This window comes from Ovis aries, chromosome 1, assembly GCF_016772045.2.
Source record: "Ovis aries strain OAR_USU_Benz2616 breed Rambouillet chromosome 1, ARS-UI_Ramb_v3.0, whole genome shotgun sequence".
Lineage (NCBI taxonomy): Eukaryota > Metazoa > Chordata > Mammalia > Artiodactyla > Bovidae > Ovis > Ovis aries.
In genome coordinates, this window is record NC_056054.1 from 187364694 (window position 1) to 187383249 (window position 18556).

The following is an 18556-nucleotide window of genomic DNA, read 5'->3' on the forward strand; positions in this document are numbered from 1 at the left end:
GTTGGAAGTGGTCAAACAGGAGATGGCAACAGTGAAGTCGACGTTTAAGGAATCAGTGAACTAAAATGGACTGGAATGGGTGAAGTTAACTCAGATAACCATTATATCTCCTACTGTGGGCAAGAATCCCTTAGAAGAAATGGAGTAGCCATCATAGTCAACAAGAGTCTGAAATGCAGTACTTGGATGCAATCTCAAAAACGACAGAATGATCTCGTTACTGAGGAAAACCATCCAATATCGCAGTAATCCAAGTGTATGCCCCAACCAGTTATGCTGAAGAAGCTGAAGTTGAATAGTTCTATGAAGACCTAAAAGACCTTCTAGAACTAACACCCAAAAGAGATGTCCTTTTCATTATAGGGGACTGGAATGCAAAAGTAGGAAGTCAAGAAACACCTGGAGGTAACAGGCAAATTTGGCCTTGGAGTACAGAATAAAGCAGGGTAAAGGCTTTACCTTTTGTTTTGCCAAGAGAATGCACTGGTCATAGCAAACAACCTCTTCCAACAACACAAGAGAAGACTCTACACATGGACATCACCAGATGGTCAACACTGAAATCAGACTGATTATATTCTTTGCAGCAAAAGATGGAGAAGCTCTATACAGTCAGCAAAAACAAGACCAGGAGCTGACTGTGCCTGAGATCATGAACTCCTTATTGCCAAATTCAGACTTAAATTGAAGAAAGTACGGAAAACCACTAGACCATTCAGGTATGACCTAAATCAAATCCCTAACAGTTATACAGTGGAAGTGAGAAATAGATTTAAGGGACTAGATCTGAGAGACAGAGTGCCTGAAGAACTATGGACAAAGGTTTGTGACATTGTACAGGAGATAGGGAGCAAGACCATCCTCCCCAAAAAAGAAATGTAAATAAGCAAAATGGCTGTCTAAGGAGGCGTTACAAATAGCTGAGAAAAGAAGAGAAGCAAAAAGCACAGGAGGAAAGGAAAGATAAAAGCATCTGAATGCAGAGTTCCAGAGAATAGCAAGGAGACACAAGAAAGCCTTCCTCAGTGATCAGTGCAAGGAAATAGAGGAAAACAATAGAATGGGAAAAATTAGAGATTTCTTTAAGAAAATTAGAGATACCAAGAGAACATTTCATGCAAAAATGGACTCAATAAAGGACAAAAATGGTATGGACCTAACAGAAGCAGAAGATATTAAGAAGAGGTGACAGGAATATAAAGAAGAACTGTACAAAAAATATCTTCACAACCCAGATAATCATGATGATGTGATCACTCACCTAGAGCCAGACATCCTAGAATGTGAAGTCAAGTGAGCCTTAGGAAGCATCACTACAAACAAAGCTAGAGGAGGTGATGGAATTCCAGTTGCTCTATTTCAAATCCTAAAAAATGATGCTGTGAAAGTGCTGCACTCAATATGCCAGCAAATTTGGAAAACTCAGCAGTGGCCCCAGGACTGGAAAAGGTCAGTTTTCATTCCAATCCCAAGGAAAGGCAATGCCAAAGAATGCTCATACTAGCACACAATTGCACTCATCTCACACGCTAGCAAAGTATGCTCAAAATTCTTCAAGCCATCAGCAATATGTGAACTGTAAACTTCCAGATGTTCAAGCTGGTTTTAGAAAAGGTAGAGGAACCAGAGATCAAATTACCAGCATCTGCTGGATCATCAAAAAGCAAAAGAGCTCCAGAAAAACATCTATTTCTGCTTTATTGACTATGCCAAAGCCTTTGACTGTGTGGATCACAATAAACTGTAGAAAATTCTGAAAGAGATGAGAATACCAGACTACCTGACCTGCCTCTTAAGCCTGTATGCAGATCAGGAAGCAACTGTTAGAACTGAACATGGAACAACAGTCTGTTTCCAAATAGGAAAAGGAGTACGCCAAGGCTGTATATTGTCACCCTGCTCATTTAACTTCTATGCAGAGCACATCATGAGAAAAGCTGGGCTGGAAGAAACACAAGCTGAAATCAAGATTGCTAGGAGAAATATCAATAACCTCAGATATGCAGATGACACCACCCTTATGACAGAAAGTGAAGAGGAACTAAAGAGCCTCTTGATGAAAGTGAAAGAGGAGAGTGAAAAAGTTGGCTTAAAGCTCAACATTCAGAAAACAAGGATCATGGCATGTGGTCCCATCACTTCATGGGAAATAGATGGGGAAACAGTGGAAACAGTGTCAGACTTTATTTTGTGGGGCTCCAAAATCACTGCAGATGGTGACTACAGCCATGAAATTAAAAGAGGCTTACTCCTTGGAAGAAAAGTTATGGCAACCCACTCCAGTACTCTTGCCTGGAGAATCCCATGGAGGGAGGAGCCTGCTAGGCTACAGTCCATGGGATCGCAAAGAGTCGGACATGACTGAGTGACTTCACTTTCACAACCTAGACAGTATATTAAAAAGTAGCAATATTACTTTGCCAACAAAGGTCTGTCTAGTCAAGGCTATGGTGTTTCAAGTGGTCATGTATGGATGTGAGAGTTGGACTATAAAGAAAATTGAGTGCCGAATAATTGATGCTTTTGAACTGTGGTGTTGGAGAAGACTCTTGAGAATCCCTTGGACTGCAAGGAGATCTAATTAGTCCATCCTAAAGGAAATCAGTCCTGAATATTCATTGGGAGGACTGATGTTGAAGCTGAAACTCCAGTGCTTTGGCCTGATTTGAAGAACTGACTTATTGGAAAAGAACCTGATGCTGGGAAAGATTGAAGGCAGGAGGAGAAGGGGACAACAGAGGAAAAGATGGTTAGATGGCATCACGAACTCAATGGGCATGAGTTTGAGTAAACTCTGGGAGTTGGTGATGGACAGGGAGGCCTGGCATGCTGTAGTCCATGAGGTAGCAAAGAGTCGGACATGACTGAGCGAGTGAATTGAACTGATAGCTAGGAGAACTGCAAAAGACAGATTCTTCCTGGGGAGCAGTTCAAAGGGAAGACTCAAAACAGAATGAGTTAAAACCATGTGTTGAGCAGACATGTGAAGAAACACCCTGGTGTTGGTTGTGTGGGCCCACACAAGGTATCATTAGAGAAATCTGAAGCCTGAGTCAACTAGGTACACTGAGGTGAGCCATATCAACAACAAACTTCAAACCCAACTCAACTCCAGACAAAATTAACACAAACTCCCACATGGCTAAGGACCTAGCAGAAGGAAGGCATGTTTATCTCTAAGCACAAAACATATTTACCTCAGCATCTATTATTTTGTATAAAACATCTGATTTTAAGCAAAAAATTATGAGGCTGTCCTAGTTGACTCAGGCTGTTATAACAAAATTCCTTAGACTGGGTGGCTTAAGCAGAAATTTATTTCTCACAGTTTTGGAGTCTGGAAAGTCCAAGATCAGGGTGCCAGCATGGTTGGTATTTGTATTTGCTAGGCTATCATAACAAAATGTCACAGACTGGGTGACTTAAGCAACAGAATTAATTTCTCACAGTTCTGAAGGCTCCAAGTTCAAGATCAAGGTGTGGTAGGGTTGGCTTCATCTGCGGCATCTCCTCGTGGCTGGCAGATGGCTGACCTCTTGCTATCTGGTCACGTGGCCATCACTTTGCCCATGGCTGTCACCCATGGTGTCTCTTTTTGTATCCAAACGTTCCTTTCCTATAAGGATATCAGTCAGATTGGATTAGGAACCCTCTTAACAGCCTCATTTAAAGACCATATCTTCAAATATAGTCACATTCCATGTACTTGGGGTTAGAATTTCAACATATAACTCTGGAGGGGAACAGTTCAGTCCATACCAATATTCAAAGTGCTGACAACCAAGAGCAGAGAGAAAATCTTAAAAATAGAGGAAAAAAATGTTCCTACAGAAGAACAGGGATAAGAATTACAGCAGACTTAGGCCTGCTCTGGTGGTCCAGTGATTAAGACACCATGCTCCCACTGCAGGGAGCTTGAGTTTTATCCCCAGTAAGGGAACTAAGATCCCACATACCACATGACACAGCCAGGAAAAAAAGAGAATTACAGTAGATTTTTTTTCTCCCCCTGAAACCTGAAACCAAGTAGGAACCCAATGGAGTGACATGTTTAAAGTGCTGAAAGACCATTTCCAGCAATACAGATGGACCCAATCTTGTCATATTGAGTGAAATAAGTCAGATGGAGAAAGACAAATATCACTTAAATGTGGAAGCTAAAAAAAAGGCTACGAATAAACTTATCTACAAAACAGAAATAGAGTTACAGATGTAGAAAATAAACTTACAGTTACATGGGGTAGGGTGGGGGGAAGGATGAATTGGGAGATTGGGATTGACACATACACACTACTATGAATAAAATAGATACTTAATAAGGACCTACGGAACAGCATGGGGAACTCTACTCAATACTCTATAATGGCCTTACATAGGAAAAGAATACTAGAAAGAGTGGATAAATGTATAACAGATTCACTTTGCTGTACACTTGAAAGCAACATAATATTGTAAACAAATTATCACCCCAATAAATTTTCTTAAAATAAAAAATAAACTGCTGAAAAAAAAAAAAAAAAAACAACTGTCAATTCCAATTCTTTTTTTCTCCTTGGGTGGGGACACTCATTTTGTGGAATCATAGTGCCCTGACCAGCGATTGAACCCAGGCCCTTGGCAGTGAGAGCACAGAGTCTTAACCACTGGATCACCAAGGAATTCCTTCCAGTTCTTCACTCAGCAAAAAATAGTCTTCAGAAATGATGGAGAAATACCATTTCAGATAAATGTTGATAAAATTCATCCCCAAGAAATGTGAAAAAAAAACCAGTCATTTAGGTGAAGGAATATGTACTGGTTAGCAATTGACAGGCGTACCTCAGAGATACTGCTGATTTGACTCCAAATCACTTCAACAAAGTGAGTCACACAATTTTTTTGGTTTCCGAGGGCATGTAAAGGTATGTTTACACTATATTGTAGCTTATTAATTGCTCATTAGTATAATGTCTAAAAAATGAATATACCTTAAGAAAAAAATTTTTTTGCTGAAAAATGGTAACCATTATCTGACAGCTCTGGGTTGCTGCAAACCTTCATTTTGTAAAATATGAAGCATATGCAAAGTGTAATAAAGCAAAGTGCAATAAAATGAGATATGAATGTATACACAAAAAATTTAATGAAAAATGAATAAATAAAAGAAAATAAAATCTTTTTCTTAGATTAAATGTGATAACAAATAAGTGATTGTATAAAACAAAATAATAACAATGTACTGTGTTTGAAGCACGAGTAAAGTAAAATAGATGACAAAAATAGCACAATTTTAAAATTTACTGATAACTTCTTAAAGATTTAAAGCAGAACTTCTTTTCTTTCTTAATATGGACATTAATTGCTGTCAACTACCTTCTTAGAATTGCATTTTCTGTATACCCGGAATTTTGGTAATTTGTGTTTTCATTTTTGTCTGTCTCAAGATTCTTTGTGATTACTTTTTTAAATTCCTCCTTTGACCCTTTGGTTGCTTCATATTTTAGTAATTTGGACCTTCTATGTTCTTAATCCAACTAGCTGAAGGTTTGTCAGTTTTTTTTATCTTTTAAAAAGTACAACATTTTTATTTCATTGACTTCTCTATTTTTTCCATTCTCTTTTTCATTTATTTGTGTCTTAATTGCTGTTATTTCCTTCCTTCTGCTATCTTTGGGTTTAGTGTGTTCTTCTTTTTCTAGTTACTTAAGTTGTAAAGTTTCTGGTTCCTTATGTTGTCAATTTAATATCCTTGTTTTTTGACATCAGTGTTTATAGCTATAATTATTCACCTTAGTCCTAGTTTTCACTGTATTCCATAAGATTTGATGTGTTTTGTTTTCATTCGTCTCTAAGGTTTTCTAATATGCCTTGGGATTTCCCCTTTGATCTACTGATTGCTTAAAAATATGTTGCTTAATTTCTACAAATATGTGAACTTTTAGTTTTGATTCTGTTATTGATTTCTAACATTATTGCATTGTGGTCTGAGAGCATATTTTGTATTATATCTAACCCTTAAAGTTCATTGAAAGTGAATTTGAGGCCTAACTTATAGTCTATCCTAGAAAATATCTTGTGTTAATGAGATCAATGCTGTTGTTGTTGGGTAAATGTTATATGTATGTTAATCAGATCTAGTAGGCTTGTATTCCTGTCCTTTATTTCCTTGCTTATCTTCTGTTTGGTTGTTCTACCCATTATGGAGAGTGGCTAATGAAGTCTTCAACTATCAGTAATTATTGATGAGACTTGCTTTTGTCATTTTGCTATTTGTCTTCCATGTGCCTTGTAGATATTTTTTGTCCTTCTTTTCCTACCCTATTGTCTCCTTTTCTGTTTAGTTGTATTTTCTTTTTTATAGTGAAATGCTCAAATTTCTTTCTTATATCATTTTATATATAACTATATATAGCTATATATATGTAACCACCAAACTTTGTGGTTACCTTGGGGACTATATTTAAACATCTTAAAATTGTAACATTCTAATTTGAATTATACTTTAATAACCAGTCCATTCTGAAGGAGATCAGCCTTGGGATTTCTTTGGAAGGAACGATGCTAAAGCTGAAACTCCAGTACTTTGGCCACCTCATGCTAAGAGTTGACTCATTGGAAAAGACCCTGATGCTGGGAGGGATTGGAGGCAGGAGGAGAAGGGGACGACAGAGGATGAGATGGCTGGATGGCATCACCGACTCAATGGACGTGAGTCTGAGTGAACTCCAGGAGATGGTGATGGACAGGGAGGCCTGGTGTGCTGCGATTCATGGGGTCGCAAAGAGTTGGGCACAACTGAGCGACTGAAATGAACTGAACTGAACTTTAATAAACAAAACTTTGCTCCTTTATAGCTCTGTCACCACCCCTTTCAGTTGTTGACATCACAAAATTACATCTTTATTCACTGTGTGCCCAAAATACAAACTAATAAGTCTTTTAAATGCATTAATATCTTGTTTTAGCATCTTTTTATGATTAGTAGTCGCATGGTATATATTTTTTGATTTTTTTATTTTCAACATTTCTGTGAGGTATTTTTTGATGTATATCTTATACAGCTAATTTTTTAATATTCCACTTTTTAAATAAGAGTACATTCTGTTTTATTTATTTTGAAAAAATGCATTAACCTCTTGAACTATATAGAAAACAAAACATCAAGTTACAAATCAAAGTTCTAATGATAGTAGCTTTTAGAATTGCCAGTTTATTAAACTTTACTGAGATCTTTATTTCTTTGTACAACTTTGAGTTACTTCTAGTTTGCTTTTATTTTACCCTGCAGGACTCCTTTGAGCATTTCTTGTGGAGAAAATAAAGTAGTAAACAATCCTTTCAGCTTTTGTTTACCTGAGAATGACTTAATTTCTCCCTTACATTTGAAGGACAGTTTTTCCATATATAGGGTTGTTGGTCGATAAGTTTTTCTTTTAGTGCTTTGAAGATATTGGCCCATGGCCTTCTGGCCTCCAAAGTTTCTAAAACGTATTAATATTATGGTGATAATTTTATAAAGGACCTTAAAGGGGCTTCCCTGATGGCTCAGAAGGTAAAGAATCTGACTGAAATGCAGGAGACCCAGGTTCGATCCCTGAGTCGGGAAGATCTCCTAGAGAAGGGAATGGTTGCCCACTCCAGTATTCCGGGCCTGGAGCATCCCACGGACAGAGGAATCTGGCAGGCTACAGTCCAAGGCGTCACAAAGTGTCAGGCATTACTGAGTGACTCACACTTTGTATATGACAAGTCTTTCTCACCTGATGCTTTGAAGTTTCTCTGGTGCTTCCCTGGTGGCTCAGTGGTGAAGAATCCACTGTCCACTACCCATGCAGGAGACATGAATTCGATCCCTGATCTGGGATCCCACATGCCTGGGAGCAACTAAGCCCATGAGCCACAAATATTGAGCCTGTGCTCTTGAGCCTGAAGACACTTGAATGCCTAGAGCCCATGCTCAGTAGCAAGAGAGTCACTGCTATGAGAAGCCTGCACATCACACCTAGCCAGAAGTCCTGCTCTCCACAACCAGAGAAAAGCCCTCGCAGCAACGAGACCAAGCATGGCCAAAAATAAATGAACAAATTCTCTCTTTGTATTTTGCTTTCCAGAAATTTCATCATATGTCTCAGTATAGGGTTCTTTGAGTTCATCTTATTGGAGTTTGTTGAACTGCTTGAATATTTATATTTAAGTCTTTCATGAAATTTGTGAAGTGTTCTTCCCCTTTCTCCCTCTCTTTTCCTAGACTCCCACAGTGAATATGTTGATTAATGTCAGGGTGTTCCATGGGTAACCTAGCCTCTAATAATTTTCCTTCATCTTTATTTTTTTCTGTTTCTCAATCTTGATAATTTTTTTTTGGTCTTATCTTTAAGTTCATTGACTCTTCTGCCTACTCAAATTTTGGTTTGACTCCTAGTGAATTTTAAAATACCAGTTATTGTACTTTTCAGCTCTGTAATTTTTTTTTTGTTTCTCTTTAGATTTTGTAACTCTTTTACCAACACTTCCATTGTGTTCATACATCATTTTATTGACTTTCTCTGCATCCTGTTTTAGTTCTTTGAACATCTTTAAGACGGTTGCTTTAAAGTCTTTGTCTAGTAGGTGTGCCATGAAGTCTTTAAGAGCAGTTTCTGTTGATTTATTTTTTTCTTTTAATACTTTATATTTCTTTATATACATTGGATATGATTTTTTTTACTGAAAACTGGACATTTGAATCTTAATAATGTACTAACGCCGGAGATCAGATTAGCTATCTTTCACATTGTTTCCTTTTTGTCTCTGTGCTAAGGATCAGACTGAGGTATAAAGTGAAGGTTCTCACATGTCTTTTGTGAATCTTTGCCTTTCACAATTTCCCCATATATGCAGGTGCTTTTGAATTTCTTAGTCTTTAACATCTGGCTCCAAAAAGGGGAAAAAGAGAAAAATGCAGGAAGAGAAAGGGGACCAGTCCTTTAAATCCTCTGTAGGCCATTTCAGCTAGAGGGAAGTGCAACAAAATGGCTTCTCATCTCTTTTCTGTGCTTGTGTATCAGAAGCAGCCACCAGGGATCAGAACATAAACCCCAGATATTTGGAGTATGGGGCCTTGTTTTTGTCCATTCTGACTCATGCAAGCTATGTGCAAGCAGCTCCAGGAACTGTGCCCAGTTGCCTGCAGTGGAGCTGGGAGTGGCAGATGAGTATCTGCTTCTGTGCCAACAGCTGAAATTTATAGAAATTAACCACAGTTTACAGTCCAAACCTTCCCTTGCAAATTGAGAGCCTGCAATAGACTGCAGAGTTCCAGAATAGTTACATCAGACAAAGTCTGCCTTTGCAATTGTCTCAGTAATGAGAGAGATTCCTGGTGCTTCTTACTCTGCCATCTTCCCCAAATCCTATCACCTGTTACTTTCAAATTTCTATAAAAACACAGGTAATCTATCTCTAATGATTTTTTCTAAACATTCTAATCTTCTAAACTAATTTACAACACTTATTTTTAGTGTTATCTCCATATGTTTTACTGACTTTAAAGCTCACCTAAGCTTTCTGTCTTTAACCATAGCTTTTCCATTCTTAGACTTTCAATTTTAATTCATTTTTAACTATTCTGGAATACATATTTAAATAATTTATTTGGGAAGGTTATCTTAGTGGTAGTGTTTTATTGCTTCAGTTTTTCTGTTTGGTAATATGTTCCTATTGATCTCACATTTAACAGCCATCTTATCTGGGTAGAGAACACTACCTCAAAATTTTTGTCTATTATTCTGTGGTTTTCTGACATTTAGTATTAATTAAGAGGCCAAACTGGTTTAAATTTCTCTGCATTCATCCCACTTGAATTTCTTTCCTTTTTTTAGTTTTCCTTGTTTTGGGAATTCAAAATGTTCATGGTGATTTCTTGAAATGAAAATCATTTTCTTAAAAATATTTTTGACAGTTTGAACCCTTTGAGTTCCTTAATTGTGTCTTGTGTGTGCTAAGTTGCTTCAAGTTGTGTCCAACTCTTTGTGACCATATGGACTGTAGCCTGGCAGGCTCCACTGTCCATGGGATTCTTCTGGCAAGAATACTAGAGTGAATTGCCATGCCCTCCTCCAGAGAATCTTCCTGACCTAGGGACTGAACCCACTTCTCTTATGTTTCCTGCATTGGCAGGCAGGCTCTTTATCACCAATATCAACTGGGAAGCCCAAATCAGCTTTTTAAATTTATATATTCCCTCGCTCCTTCCCCTCCCCTCAACCCACCCATCTAGTCATCACAGAGCACATCTTTTAATTTTAGGATACTGCTTTTTTTTCAGATCTCTATTTCAGGATCCTTTCTTTGACCAATTTAATCCTTGGCTATAATAGGAGTGACATAATAAAAGTGGTGGTTTTTGTTTGCCCTCCTTGGTTGTACAGATCTTACGTGAGAACTTCCCCTTGTCCCTGAAATCCAGTGAAATCTTCTGTCATCTTGGTGGTAGAAGTCACAAGGGGAGGCTACCCATTTCCAGTACGCATCCATATTAAATCATACTTTTTATTGTCTTAGCATAATCTATAGGATATTCTTTTATTCCATCTTATAAATGCAAAGGCCTTTCCCCCTCCTCTTGTTAATTATGTTAATTTTTAGGCTCTTTTGAGGGAGTTTCAAGAGGGGAGATTTTTAGTCTCATCTTGATGCCATGTTTGGAACTCAAGCCACTGAATTATTATTTTTTAAATACATTTAGACCTAGGTGAAAACACTCAAAAGCAAGAAAAGGGTTAAATTTCTTCCACAAGTGTTGGCAAAATCTGTAGAAAAAAAGAGGAACAGCCTTTAATACAGAAAGTTACAGATTATACAGTCATTGAGGAGGAAGGCTTTCACGAGTGTAGGAGGGGCTCCTCTTCCTGCCACTGTAAAGCGGACTAGCACAGACAGACAGACGGACAGACAAGCGCAGCCCATTCCCAGAAGTAACCCCAACAGCAGAAATAGCGAAAATGCGTTTTAAATGGTGAGTGATCATTCTTATTCTTTGAAAGGCAGTTATGAATTAGGTAACCTCAGTGTCAGGCTGAGGTTGAGGATAGTGCTGTTTTCTGTCCTTCCTGCCCAAGAATGCTAATTATGTGTTAAGGGCATATTTATGTGGCAGGAAAACTTGGGAGAAAGCTCCATCTATGCTACGGAAGGTTCGCTAAAGTCTTGAAGGCATTCTTCCCTTCTTGCTCTACCACTCTAAGTTGATCCCATACCTCCAAGGCAGGGGAGATTTTTAAAAATTCCTACCAAAGACATTTGACTACTAATTAAAGATGTGAATTACTGGACATATCAAAATGTTTATTGGCTGTTAGGGGTTTTTTACATAATTTAATTTTTTAGATTTGCTTTTTAAATGTTGCAGTTATTGATTTCACAAATCAGGAAACTTTTAAATGTCTGTACAGGTATAACAAATATCAGGGAATAAATTCAGTGGACACCAAGTTCAGTTTGGCCTGGGGGTGGGGAATGAGGTAGAAACAGTAGAAGAAAGGCCAAGAAAAAGGAAGAGGAATAAGAAGAGGTGTAAGAAGAAAATACAGAATCCAGATAGTGAGTCACAAACAGGCCATGGGAGATTCTGAGCAGGGCGAAGTAGCAGAAGGAGGTGGAATAATTCAGTTTGCTACTGGGTATTAAATATGCACGATATACTCTAAGTTTACTGTGATTTCACTATATTTTAATCTTTGTAATGACTCTCAGACAGATGATATCATCATTGTGTTTTATAGACGAGAAAACTGTGGCTTAAAGAAGCTAAATAATTAACTAAAGATCGCAATGGTCAGAAGGAGTAAAGCTGAGATCTTTCTTTCCGTTTTGCCCTGCACCACAGGGTTTCTCCAAGCCCTGGCAGGCCCCCATAGCAGTGACTTACTGGAAGAAGTCACACATACCCTTCTCTTGGATGGTGGCAGCTGGGGTTACTGGTTATTATTGTTCTTTGAAAATCTACATAACCCTCATCTACCCAGTGCTTACTGGTTTGGTAGATAGCTTTTCTGCTTTTATTTCAGAAGATTAGAATTTAATTCCCAAGTAAAGACTTCTTTTGCCTCCAGTGAAATTATTGCCCATATAAGAAGTAAGCAATTTCAGAATTTACAGATTGTGTGGAACCATGGAAGTGATACCCCTTAATTATGCAACAGATGTGTATAGAACCAAAGGCCACTGTGTATGTTGTTGTTGTTAAGATTCTTTTTGTTTCACCGTGCTTGAAAATTGATCATGAACAGGAAATTTTAAAATATAAATGGCCAATATTGTTTAGTCCCATCTGAATAAAAGAAATGCAAATTAAGAGTGAAATGACATTTTTCTTTTAGCAAAGTGACAAATATTTTGAAAAGCAAGTGAGAATCCTATGCATTTCTAAGGAGGGAGGAACATTTATACCCTTGTTACTTGTTGATGATAATACAATCTTTCTAGATGACAATCTAGAAATACATACCAAAAGCTCTGAAAATATATATGCCTATTAACCAAGTAGTTCATCTTTTAGGAATTTATTGTAAGGATTCAAGCATATTTTTCTTGCCATTGTTTCTTATAGGGAAAATCTTAGAAATAAATGTCTAAACATTAAGTAGCTGGTTAATTATGGAACATCCATAATGAAATACCATGCAATTATTAAAAACTTCCAGTGTAGAACAATTCTTCATGTTGTTTCGCCTACAGAAAAATAAAAACAAAAAACCCAGAATGTACACTGCTACTACTTTTATACATAATACCTATATACACACAATGTTAGTCAGAAATACAGACGATTTCTATTTTCTACTTTGTGCTTTTGAATTTGGTTCACATCTGCAGGCAGAAAAATAAAGCTAGAAAAATAAGAAAACATACCAATAGCTGGCTTCTGTCAGAAAAGCAGCCAGCTGTCCAGTGGTACATGATCACTCATTATTTGTGGAGTTTCATTGTTAGGGCTTGGGTCATTTTTGATTAACTTTTTTTGTTTCTTGACTGTCTCTTGACTCCTCAAAAACATACTCTCTCTACCCATAAATCACTAGATCCTGATAAACCTGTTTTCATAAAATATTCTATGTGGAAGAGATCAGAATGCTCATTTCCTTTTTTTGCAAATGGATAGTATGGCTCTAGAGAGAGCTGCATGGTAAAAGGAAGAACAGTGCAGGGGTTAATTGGCCACATTTAGGAACCAGAGTGCTGGGTTTCTGTGCCGGACTCTTTCACTTTCTAGGTGTGTGACTTTGGACAAGTTGCTTAACAATCGAAATTCTTTAGTGTTTTACTGTGTAATGGGGATAATTGTGTAAGTGTGAGATTTTAATGAGATAATCCGTGTAAGGTTCTAAGTTGCTTTGAAAAGTACTCAGTGATTATTAATACTGTTTATTACTATTACAGTTAGGATTAAGATATAGAAGGGAGGTCATTTGTCCAAGATGATACAGCTACTTGATGTCAATGCTAGGACTAGAAGTCAGGAAGATTTTTGTCCAGCATAAGTGTTCAGTCTGCTCTGAGCCTCTCAGGGCAACCCTAGGCTGGGCTCCCAGGGGAGCTGACATGAAACAGGCAGAGTCCAAGGATAAGTCCAGCCACTTCCAGAGAATGACTCTGATCACAGCAGGAAGTCAAACACTGGAAAGGGGGATGAGGGTAAAGCAGCTGAGACCTGAGTTAGATGCAGAGATGAAGCCAGGAGCAAAGAGCTATTGCAGGAGAGAAAAGATGGCTTTTATAGACCACAAGCTGTGGGCTTCATGGGGAGTCTACATAACTTAAATAAACCCCACCCCCACCCCAAGGTTGGGGTGATCAAACAGACAGAAGGGGTGTGTAGAATTGCAGAAATACTACAAGAAGATGCCTGACAGATAGTTCTCATAGAGGAAGAGATGGACCCTGGGAGGAGCCAGAACAAAGACAACCCCCTGCCCCCACCCCCACAAGCCCAGGCATGCATTGTGATTATCCCCAAATCACAGCCTACATTTGAAGAATCATAAACAAGCAAAAATACCATAGCTTTTTTTTTTAATTCCACGGGCAGCAGAATGCATAACTGATTTGAGGTAACAAAGAAATCATTTAGGAAATTATTAGACTAATAAGACTATAGGAAACTGATTCAAGGAGAGGTGTTGAGAACATGAGGCCAGGGCAGTTATGGTGGGATCAGGGAGGAGAGGACACATTTGGGAGATATTTACAAACTAGAATTGGCAGAATTTGCTTTTTGACAGATATTGAGCTTGAAAGGAGAGATCTAAGTATATAGTGGCATCCCCTTCCCAAAATGTGGATGGGTTTGGGCCACGGGGAAAGAGGACAGAATTTGAATTCATTTTTTAACATACTGAATTTGAGATCTCTTGGAGCAGCTAAATGGTGATGTCCAAGCAGACAAGCAGATATACAGGTGTAAAGTTCAGGAAAGAGGTATGGGCTGCAGAAAACATTAAAGGTCTTCAGCCTCAGTATAGGTTATAGTTGAAATTCTCTTTGTGGGTGAGATTGCTAGGGAGAGGGGATGGTGGAGTAAGAGGAAGCCAAGGATAGAACCTGGAAAACTTCAAGATCGAGGGAGGTATATGAGAATAAAGAGTCCACATTAGACATCAAGGAGGGACTCGAGAGAGAGCAGAGCAAGGTAGGAAAAAAATGGTGTCACTGGAACCCAAAGAGGAGAGAGATAGGAAGAGGACAGCCATACACCTGAAACTAACACAATTTTGTAAATCAACTATACTTCAGTTGGGCTTCCCTGGTGGCTCAGAGGTTAAAGCATCTGCCTGGAATGCTGGAGACCCAGGTTCGATCCCTGGGTTGGGAAGATCCCCTGGAGAAGGAAATGGCAACCCACTCCAGTACTCTTGCCTGGAGAATCCCATGGAGGGAGGAACCTGGTAGGCTACAGTCCATGGGGCCGCAAAGATTCGGACACAACTGAGCAACTTCACACTTTTATACTTCAGTTAAAAAAAAAAAAAGAGGAGGACATGTCCACGGAAAGACAAAGTATATTTACTGAATTTCTACATGAGCACCTGAGATACAGAAAAAGTGATTCTAGGGACTAAGGGTTAAGGGTTGATTGTATCCCCTCAAAATCTGTAGTCTTAAATTGCTTTCCAGAAAAATTATAGCCATTCACAATCCCACAATCAGTAGTATATGAAAGTACCATTCTTCTTAATGGGACCTCAGGATGTAACTGTATTTAGAGACAGAGTCTCTGCATAGATAATCAAGCTAAAATGAGATTGTTAGGGTGGGCCCTAATCCAAGATCACTGATATGTTTTAAAATAAGAGGAAGTTGCTTGTATATTTTTGAGATTAGTTGTTTGTCAGTTGCTTCATTTGCTATTATTTTCTCCCATTCAGAAGGCTGTCTTTTCACCTTGCTTATATTTTCCTTTGTTGTGCAGAAGCTTTTAATTTTAATTAGATCCCATTTGTTTATTTTTGCTTTTATTTCCAGAATTCTGGGAGGTGGATCATAGAGGATCCTGCTGTGATTTATGTCTGAGAGTGTTTTGCCTATGTTCTCCTCTAGGAGTTTTATAGTTTCTGATCTTACATTTAGATCTTTAATCCATTTTGAGTTTATTTTTGTGTGTGGTGTTAGAAAGTGATCTAGTTTCATTCTTTTACAAGTGGTTGACCAGTTTTCCCAGCACCACTTGTTAAAGAGATTGTCTTTACTCCATTGTATATTCTTGCCTCCTTTGTCAAAGATAAGGTGTCCATATGTGTGTGGATTTATCTCTGGGCTTTCTATTTTGTTCCATTGATCTATATGTCTGTCTTTGTGCCAGTACCATACTGTCTTGATGACTGTGGCTTTGTAGTAGAGCCTGAAGTCAGGCAAGTTGATTCCTCCAGTTCCATTCTTCTTTCTCAAGATTGCTCAATTCCAGAAAAATAAACGACCCAATCAAAAAATGGGCCAAAGAACTAAATAGACATTTCTCCAAAGAAGACATACGGATGGCTAACAAACACATGAAAAGATGCTCAACATCACTCATTATTAGAGAAATGCAAATCAAAACCACAATGAGGTACCACTTCACACCAGTCAGAATGGCTGCGATCCAAAAATCTGCAAGCAATAAATGCTGGAGAGGGTGTGGAGAAAAGGGAACCCTCCTACACTGTTGGTGGGAATGCAAACTAGTACAGCCACTATGGAGAACAGTGTGGAGATTCCTTAAAAAATTGCAAATAGAACTACCTTATGACCCAGCAATCCCACTGCTGGGCATACACACCGAGGAAACCAGAATTGAAAGAGACACATGTACCCCAATGTTCATTGCAGCACTGTTTATAATAGCCAGGACATGGAAACAACCTAGATGTCCATCAGCAGATGAATGGATAAGAAAGCTGTGGTACATATACACAATGGAGTATTACTCAGCCATTAAAAATAATTCATTTGAATCAGTTCTGATGAGACGGATGAAACTGGAGCCGATTATACAGAGTGAAGTAAGCCAGAAAGAAAAACACCAATACAGTATACTAACACATATATATGGAATTTAGGAAGATGGCAATGATGACCCTGTATGCAAGAAAGGGAAAGAGACACAGATGTGTATAATGGACTTGGACTCAGAGGGAGAGGGAGAGGGTGGGATGATTTGGGAGAATGACATTCTAACATGTATACTATCATGTGAATTGAATCGCCAGTCTATGTCTGACGCAGGATGCAGCATGCTGGGGGCTGGTGCATGGGGATGACCCAGAAAGATGTTATGGGAGGGAGGTGGGAGGGGGGTTCATGTTTGGGAATGCATGTAAGAATTAAAGATTTTAAAATTTTAAAAAAAAATAAAATAAAATAAAAAATAAAAAATAAATAAATAAATAAATAAAATTTAAAAAATTTTTTAAAAAAAGAAAAAAACAAAACAAAAAAACTTAGAACCTGAAAAAAAAAAAAAGAGAAGTGGCTTCAACTACACTTTTTAGTTAGAAGATATTTGAAATAAGACTTAAAATAACAACCTCTGTTATAAAAACATCTTCATAGAAGAGTATTCAAAAAATCTCAGAAAAATGAACTCTTAAAACAATGATTACCAAAGCAGTGATACTTGGATAACATTGGAATAAAACCAAATCCAACAAGTAAAAAAAAAATAAAAAATAAAAAAAATAAAATAAGAGGAAATTTAGACACAGAAACAAGCATAGAGGGAAGATAATGTAAAGAAACCTGGAGAAGATAGCTGTGTACCGAGAAGAGAGGCCTTGTAACAGATCCCTCCCTTATAACCCTCAGAAGGAATCAGCACTGCTGATAACTTCATTTTGGACTTCCAGCTTCCAAAACTGAGACAATAAATTTCCATTTAAGCCACTCAGTACTTTGTTACCACATTCCTAACAATCTAGTCCATTTGGTGGGTGTAAATAATCCTTTGATGAGAGGGCAGATAGAGAAAGAAACCATGAATAAGTATTTCAGAGAGGTGAGGGAGGAACCAAAAAAAGGATTAGGTCACCTAAGCTAAGAGGAGAAAAATATTCCACAATGTAGAGGGTAGTCACAGTGTTAATTCTGCAGAAAGGTGAAGTAGGAGAATGACTGGAAATATCAGTCCAGAGGTCTGTGGCGACCTTTGCGGAGCACTCAGCTAACAGAAGGGTAGGTCTTAGAGAGTTGAGAAGAGAGACAGCAGATAGACCACTCCCACAAAACACTGAGTGATGAAAGGGGACCTCTTCACTGAACCAAGCTCATCTATGCTGCCCGGAAAGAGCCACAAGGAGACACCTCGGAGTCAGCCAAACAGACCTGGTGTCTCCTCTGCTTTTTCCAGCTGTCATTTTACATGTTGGATTTTTGGTACTAACACAGATTACATTCTCTTTTGTTAAGCCCTAAGAAATGTGTTGTTTAAAGCTTCCCAGAGACGAAATCTATGATGAATCTGATGTTGTAAAGGGGATGTTGTAAGCCTGTGGTGAATCTGATGATGTAAAGGAAAAGACAAGCCTGAGTGGAATTTGGGGGATCATTCATAATGTTATGTCAATAAGCAGGAAAAAAGCATAGTAGAATTGGAATAGGGAAGTACTGAAGCATTTCCTTAGAAAGCTATAAAGTCAGAATGAGCCTAAAATTTGCTTTCTGTAGCCTCAGGATATTTTTTGCCAAGCAACCCAAATATCACACTTCTTTATTATTGAGGATCAAATTTATCAGGTTTGACTTTACTAAAGATCTAATAAAAATTTGTTAAATGAGCATTTAGTGAAATAAATAAATTAGTCAGTACCAGACAGGAAATAATCATGGGATAAAACCTGAAATAATAAGTATCCAAAAGGAAAACCTAGATCATCACCTCCATCTTATGACTATTTTCAACCAGCTAAACAATATAACTATCAGCAAGAACCTGATAGTTTTAAGGCACCATGGAGAGTATAGAACAAAAACCTGACATATAATTTTTATAGTGTAACTGGGAATAGAAAACAAAATTATGAAGTGACAAAAGCAATCCAATGTAGTTAATAATTAAGTGATTTAA

General features: G+C 38.0%; 1 protein-coding gene and 1 non-coding gene across 9 annotated transcripts in view; both read left to right on the forward strand.

Annotated features, from left to right (window-relative positions):
- Positions 1–10824: 10824 nt before the first annotated feature.
- Positions 10825–18556, forward strand: part of CD86 (CD86 molecule) — a 66768-nt gene continuing 59036 nt past the window's right edge. For all 8 annotated transcript variants that reach the window (XM_012174287.4, XM_027969414.3, XM_012174398.5 and 5 more), the window contains exon 1: positions 10825–10975. In XM_012174287.4, coding sequence (XP_012029677.1) covers positions 10962–10975 — 14 coding nt within the window. In that variant the 5' untranslated portion in view covers positions 10825–10961. The remainder of the gene's footprint in view (positions 10976–18556) is intronic.
- On the forward strand, positions 14759–14830 carry TRNAS-GGA (transfer RNA serine (anticodon GGA)). Its single transcript has one exon. It is a non-coding gene; the product is annotated as a tRNA-Ser (tRNA).